Genomic DNA, 7542 nt, shown 5'->3' with positions numbered 1-7542 from the left:
CTGGCTCCTCCCCCTCACGCTGGCTCCTCCTCCTCTCACTGGCTCCTCCCCCTCACGCTGGCTCCTCCTCCTCACGCTGGCTCCTCCCCCTCACGCCCGGCTCCCAGACTCCTCCTCCTGCTAGCTCCTCCTCCTCCTGCTAACTCCTCCTCCTCACACTAGCTCCTCCTCCTGATAGCTCCTCCCCCTCTCACTGGCTCCTCCTCCTCACACTGGCTCCTCCCCCTCACGCTGGCTCCTCCCCCTCACACTGGCTCCTCCCCCTCACGCCCGGCTCCCAGACTCCTCCTCCTGCTAGCTCCTCCTCCTCACACTGGCTCCTCCCCCTCTCACTGGCTCCTCCTCCTCACACTGGCTCCTCCCCCTCACGCTGGCTCCTCCCCCTCACGCCCGGCTCCCAGACTCCGCCTCCTCGTAGTCCCAGGGACACACGGCGGCCGTCTTGGCGCCGCTGTCCCCCGGCGGCTCCGCGGCGCTTGGCGACGAGGCTCCGCCCTGACGCTGGGCCGCGGCCGGCTGCTGCTCCGCCTCCCAGGGACACGCCTCCGTCCTCCTCACCTCCGCCGCCGCCGCCGCCGCCGCCGCCGCCTCACGCGCGTCTCGCGTGGAGCTCCGCCGCCGCCCCGCCCCCCGCGGCCCGGGGGCCTTCCCGCCGCTGGAGCTGCCCCGCCGCTCCCGGCTCTTCTCCCGGCTCTTCTCCCGCTCGGCCCGCGGGGCGTTGGAGGAGCAGGAGCCCTTGCGCTTGCGCTTGGCGTGCGCCGCGGTGGGGCTCTTGCAGCTCCTCCCCCGCTGGGGCGAGGGCGAGGCCGGCGCGGCGGCGGCGGCGGGCGGGGGCGGCGCGGCGGCGGCGGGCGGGGCCTCGGCGTCACTGTCGGGGTGCTGCTGGTAGTCCCAGGGGCAGATGTCCACCATCAGGGAGGGCGGCTGCAGCAGGCTGCCCGTGGACCGCGAGTGGTCCGAGTGGATGGCCTTGGGCTTCCCGTCGGTCGGCGTCACGCTCTTCTTGCGGCGGATCCGGTCGGGGGAGATGGAGTCCATCAGCGCCAGCTTCCCGCCCGCCGCCGCCGCCGCCGGCCCACCCCCCCCCGCCACCCCGGGGGTCTGCGGCACCGGCGCCGGCGGCGGCGGCTCGTCGAAGGCCCAGGGCGAGACGCCCGAGGGCTTGGGCGGGGAGCGGCGAGCGCGGCTGCTGCTTCCTGCCCGCGTCGCGCGCCTCCTCCCGCTTCTCGCCGCCCTTGTCCCGGGAGCAGCGGCGGCGGTTGGCGGGGGACGGCCCGGCGCGCTGGGCGGCCCAGGAGGAGGAGGAGGAGGAGGAGGAGCGGCCGCCCTTGCCGCTGCCCGTGTTGCTGCCCCGGCGCGCGGCGGCCGGGCCCCCGGGGGCCTCGGGGGCGATGGACACGTGCTTCTGGGCCCTCCCCTCGGTGGGGGTCTGGGCGTCCTCCTGGTCCCAGGGACACGCCTCCGACAGGGCGTACAGGTCGCGGCCCGGCTCGGAGCAGATGGACGGCTGGCTGCCGCTCACCTGTCAGGGCGGAGGGGCGGAGTCAGAGAGTGATGTCATCACAACACATCAGGCCTTAAGGGGAGACATTTGTAACAACAATAAAAGTCTCTTTTAGGTCAAAGTGTCAAATTGTCATAATTCAGCCTATTTTTACGGCTAATTCCCTTAAGCGGGTACCCTGGAAACCCAGAGTTCTCACGAGAGCACAATTTGAATTTGCTCAGCGAGTCACTCTAGCCTGGTCCTACCAGAACCTCTGGAGGGTCTGGCCACTCTCCATGGACAAACGTTAACTCACTTGAAGGCGGGCGTCTGTTGGAGTTTGAAACTATTGGATCTGCCCAGTGCCGCTCTGGATCTGCCAGAACCAATCGCTGACGTTTGACTACAACTCAAACTAGCGCACGACCTCAACGTCAATGTTCTCAGCCACTCCCTCTGTTTGCTGATTGGATGGCCAAAAAATTGGCTGCAGAAAACCTGCGAATATATATACAGCAAACCCAGACGTAGTACTGAAGGGAAATGAAAATTGAGCGGAAGTACGGAGGCGGGCGGAGCCAGGCTACAGTCACTCTGGGAACGAGCAATATACTCAATCCCTGATTCCCCTGGCCCAGAGCATTAACCAATCACAGAGGTGTATCTGGTATAGGCGGGGCCAAAAGCGTTGCTGTTTTACCAACCGGATACGGCAGGAGTCTTATCTATTGGTTAGCTCCGCTGGTCTGGATACGTCACCGCCGTCGGTGTGTGAATTAGTCGTTCTGATTAGTGGTAGTGTTATCCAATTGCGTGCAGTGATATTTTCAAATGCATGCTTGGTTCCGCACCCCGAGTTGGGCCGTTTTCATCACTCGTTGCCAGACCCTACAGCTCTCTAGTTGTGGCTCTGGATTTCCAGGCTATCAAAGTGTCAATTTAAATAACTCATTTAGTCAAACACCCAAAAAAGAGCATATTTTATTATATTTTTATGGCTAATTCCCTTAAGCGGGGTGAAACAGGACATAACGCCCTGTGACGGGGGTTTAGAGGTGAAACAGGACATCACGCCCTGTGACGGGGGTTTAGAGGGGGGTGAAACAGGACATAACGCCCTGTGACGGGGGTTTAGAGGTGAAACAGGACATAACGCCCTGTGACGGGGGTTTAGGGGTGAAACAGGACATAACGCCCTGTGACGAGGGTTTAGAGGTGAAACAGGACATAACACCCTGTGACGGGGGTTTAGAGGGGGGTGAAACAGGACATAACGCCCTGTGACGGGGGTTTAGAGGTGAAACAGGACATAACGCCCTGTGACGGGGGTTTAGAGGTGAAACAGGACATCACGCCCTGTGACGGGGGTTTAGAGGGGGGTGAAACAGGACATAACGCCCTGTGACGGGGGTTTAGAGGGGGGTGAAACAGGACATAACGCCCTGTGACGGGGGTTTAGAGGGGGGTGAAACAGGACATAACGCCCTGTGACGGGGGTTTAGGGGTGAAACAGGACATAACGCCCTGTGACGGGGGTTTAGGGGTGAAACAGGACATAACGCCCTGTGACGGGGGTTTAGAGGTGAAACAGGACATAACACCCTGTGACGAGGGTTTAGAGGGGGGTGAAACAGGACATAACGCCCTGTGACGGGGGTTTAGAGGTGAAACAGGACATCACGCCCTGTGACGGGGGTTTAGAGGGGGGTGAAACAGGACATAACGCCCTGTGACGGGGGTTTAGGGGTGAAACAGGACATAACGCCCTGTGACGGGGGTTTAGGGGTGAAACAGGACATAACGCCCTGTGACGGGGGTTTAGAGGTGAAACAGGACATAACACCCTGTGACGAGGGTTTAGAGGGGGGTGAAACAGGACATAACGCCCTGTGACGGGGGTTTAGGGGTGAAACAGGACATAACGCCCTGTGACGGGGGTTTAGAGGGGGGTGAAACAGGACATAACGCCCTGTGACGGGGGTTTAGGGGTGAAACAGGACATAACGCCCTGTGACGGGGGTTTAGGGGTGAAACAGGACATAACGCCCTGTGACGGGGGTTTAGAGGTGAAACAGGACATAACACCCTGTGACGAGGGTTTAGAGGGGGGTGAAACAGGACATAACGCCCTGTGACGGGGGTTTAGGGGTGAAACAGGACATAACGCCCTGTGACGGGGGTTTAGAGGGGGGTGAAACAGGACATAACGCCCTGTGACGGGGGTTTAGAGGTGAAACAGGACATAACGCCCTGTGACGGGGGTTTAGAGGTGAAACAGGACATAACGCCCTGTGACGGGGGTTTAGGGGGGGGTGAAACAGGACATAACGCCCTGTGACGGGGGTTTAGGGGGGGGTGAAACAGGACATAACGCCCTGTGACGGGGGTTTAGGGGTGAAACAGGACATAACGCCCTGTGACGGGGGTCCACCAGCCCACCTGCTGCTTCATGATGCCCATCTTCAGCGGGGCCTTGCAGTACTCCACCGACTGGCTGACGATCATCTTGGGGAGGTGCTCGGGCGTCTCGTCCACCTCCGACAGCATGCGGCCCTTCAGGCCCCTGCGGGCCCCCTCCTCGGGGCCGTGCGTCCGGCCGCCCAGCCCCGGCATCTTCTCCTTGGCGCTGGCGATCACGCTCAGGGACTTCTGCATGAGGGAGGTGCGCAGGTGGCCGCCCGGCGAGGAGCCCAGGGACGACCTCTTGTCGTGGGTCAGGTTCTGGGCGCTGGCCGACTTCCAGCAGAGCGGCACCGACTCCGTGGACCCGGCCGCCTCCAGCCGCGGCGGGGGAGTGGCGGGGGGCTCCGCCGCCGCCGCCGCTGCCGAGCGCTTGCCGCCGTGCCTCCCGCGGCCAATCAGAGAGCCCAGGAGGGAGCCCTCGCCGGCCATGCTGCCCGCGGGCGTCATCTTGCCCCCCGGCGTGCAGGCGCCGTGGCGGCCGGCGGCGTCCTGGTCACACACCTGGTCGTAGCTCAGGGACTTCTTCAGGACGGCCTTCAGAGACTCCTCTCTGGACCGGCCTGTGGAGGACAGAGGACCCTTTAATACCCTGATGTTGTAACAGTACCCTTTAATACCCTGATGTTGTAACAGTACCCTTTAATACCCTGATGTTGTAACAGTACCCTTTAATACCCTGATGTTGTAACAGTACCCTTTAATACCCTGATGTTGTAACAGTACCCTTTAATACCCTGATGTTGTAACAGAGTACCCTTTAATACCCTTATGTTGTAACAGAGGACCCTTTAATACCCTGATGTTGTAACAGTACCCTTTAATACCCTGATGTTGTAACAGAGTACCCTTTAATACCCTGATGTTGTAACAGAGGACCCTTTAATACCCTGATGTTGTAACAGAGGACCCTTTAATACCCTGATGTTGTAACAGAGTACCCTTTAATACCCTGATGTTGTAACAGAGGACCCTTTAATACCCTGATGTTGTAACAGTACCCTTTAATACCCTGATGTTGTAACAGAGTACCCTTTAATACCCTGATGTTGTAACAGAGGACCCTTTAATACCCTGATGTTGTAACAGAGGACCCTTTAATACCCTGATGTTGTAACAGAGGACCCTTTAATACCCTGATGTTGTAACAGTACCCTTTAATACCCTGATGTTGTAACAGAGGACCCTTTAATACCCTGATGTTGTAACAGAGTACCCTTTAATACCCTGATGTTGTAACAGAGGACCCTTTAATACCCTGATGTTGTAACAGAGTACCCTTTAATACCCTGATGTTGTAACAGAGGACCCTTTAATACCCTGATGTTGTAACAGTACCCTTTAATACCCTGATGTTGTAACAGTACCCTTTAATACCCTGATGTTGTAACAGTACCCTTTAATACCCTGGTGTTGTAACAGAGGACCCTTTAATACCCTGATGTTGTAACAGTACCCTTTAATACCCTGGTGTTGTAACAGTACCCTTTAATACCCTGATGTTGTAACAGAGGACCCTTTAATACCCTGGTGCTGTAACAGTACCCTTTAATACCCTGATGTTGTAACAGAGTACCCTTTAATACCCTGATGTTGTAACAGTACCCTTTAATACCCTGATGTTGTAACAGAGGACCCTTTAATACCCTGATGTTGTAACAGAGGACCCTTTAATACCCTGGTGCTGTAACAGTACCCTTTAATACCCTGATGTTGTAACAGAGTACCCTTTAATACCCTGATGTTGTAACAGTACCCTTTAATACCCTGATGTTGTAACAGAGGACCCTTTAATACCCTGATGTAACAGAGGACCCTTTAATACCCTGATGTTGTAACAGTACCCTTTAATACCCTGATGTTGTAACAGAGTACCCTTTAATACCCTGATGTTGTAACAGTACCCTTTAATACCCTGATGTTGTAACAGAGGACCCTTTAATACCCTGATGTTGTAACAGAGGACCCTTTAATACCCTGATGTTGTAACAGTACCCTTTAATACCCTGATGTTGTAACAGAGTACCCTTTAATACCCTGATGTTGTAACAGAGTACCCTTTAATACCCTGATGTTGTAACAGTACCCTTTAATACCCTGGTGCTACGGGTGGAGCAGCCTTACCGTGGTGGAGGTGGTGGTGGTGTGGAGGTGGTGGTGTGGTGGTGGTGGTGGTGTGGTGGTGGTGGTGGTGGTGGTGGTGTGGAGGTGGTGCTGCGGGTGGAGCAGCCTTACCGTGGTGGTGGTGGTGTGGTGGAGGTGCTGGTGCTGCGGGTGGAGCAGCCTTACCGTGGTGGTGGTGGTGTGGAGGTGGTGGTGTGGTGGTGGTGGTGTGGTGGAGGTGGTGTGGTGGTGGTGGTGCTGCGGGTGGAGCAGCCTTACCGTGGTGGTGGTGGCTGGGGTCGAAGGGGTTCCTGCGCAGCGTGCCGCGGGCCCCCTGCTCGTCGTCGCGGCTGCCCTGCCGGTGGACGTGCTGCAGGCTCTCCGGGATCTCCGTGATGCGCCGCATCAGAGAGCGGCCCAGGCCCTTCTTGGAGCTGCGCTTCTTCTGCAGGTGGGGGTTGTTGGCCAGCATCTTCTTCCTCTTGTACACCTCCAGCTGGGCGTACAGCTTCTTCAGCTCGTCCTGAGGGGCAGAGGACACACCCGTCGGCCGCTTAGTGACCCCGCCAGACACTCGCTTCAACCGACACGGTCCGTAACCCGCGGGTCCTTAAAGGTGCCCTGACCGGCGCCACCAGGTGTGGGTGGGATTAGCCGCTACAAGCCGTTTTGGAAATCTGCCCCTTATGACATCACAGGTGGGCGTGTCCACCTAGATGTTGTGACGGATAGGTGGTCACTAGGTGGACACGCCCACCTGTGAGGTCATAAGGGGCAGATTTCCAAAACAGCTTGTAGCGGCTAATCACAGCACACCTGGTGGCATGTCATGGCACCTTTAATAGAACTTAATAGAACTGTTATTTAGCACTGGCTCCATTTCAGTGCATATTTGACAAATCAAATCATGACATCACTCTGCTCATAATCCTGCCCCACCACTTTAAGTGTGTGATGAGTTAGTGTCATCGCTGTGGGGGCGAGTCTGCCCAGCCTTCAGCCCAACAAGGGGAACGCCGGAATAGAAATGAAGTGCGTAAGGGAGACACTAAGGAGTAAGTCCTTAGTGTCAGTTTCCAAGCTTCACGGGCCCACGTTGTACCACAAGAGAATAGTTCACTTTAGAAGAAAGGTTCATTAGCTGACGAGTCCTCGGTACGGCTTGATGAAGAACAGCTCAACAAAAAGATATTCATTTTAATGTTCAGAACTAGCACGCGTCTATCCAGACTAAAGCTGGGGGACAGCGAGGCGTGGGCGTCAGGCTTCTGGGGCCGAGTCAAATCAACGACACGTTTCATTCTCCTCCAGATCATCACGACTGTAAGGCTGGCCTGATTCTACGGGCCGTCACATGCTTCATACGTCTCCATACCACCTACAAAATAAAAGCAGAAATACATTCAAACAGCAGCTGCAGGAAGAGCAAGTCCCTACAACACCTCTCTACTGTATAATGCTCCTCTCTCCGGGGAGGGAGGGAGGGAGGGAGG

At 57.1% G+C, this 7542-nt stretch overlaps 1 protein-coding gene across 1 annotated transcript; it reads right to left on the bottom strand.

The window, feature by feature from the left end:
* Window positions 1–384: 384 nt before the first annotated feature.
* LOC311374714 (uncharacterized protein) lies at window positions 385–6572 on the bottom strand (the record flags this gene model as incomplete). Its single annotated transcript, XM_084490506.1, is given in 4 exon segments — window positions 385–1164; window positions 1166–1522; window positions 3926–4509; window positions 6329–6572. Coding segments are annotated over 4 exon segments (1965 nt in total), but the record flags the coding sequence as incomplete, so codon positions are not given.
* Between the last annotated feature and the right edge of the window lie 970 nt (window positions 6573–7542).

Source organism: Micromesistius poutassou, assembly GCF_964030765.1.
Source record: "Micromesistius poutassou genome assembly, contig: SCAFFOLD_1783, whole genome shotgun sequence".
Classification (NCBI taxonomy): Eukaryota; Metazoa; Chordata; class Actinopteri; order Gadiformes; family Gadidae; genus Micromesistius; species Micromesistius poutassou.
Note: the sequence above shows the minus strand (reverse complement) of the source record. Positions and strands in the feature narration are given on the sequence as shown.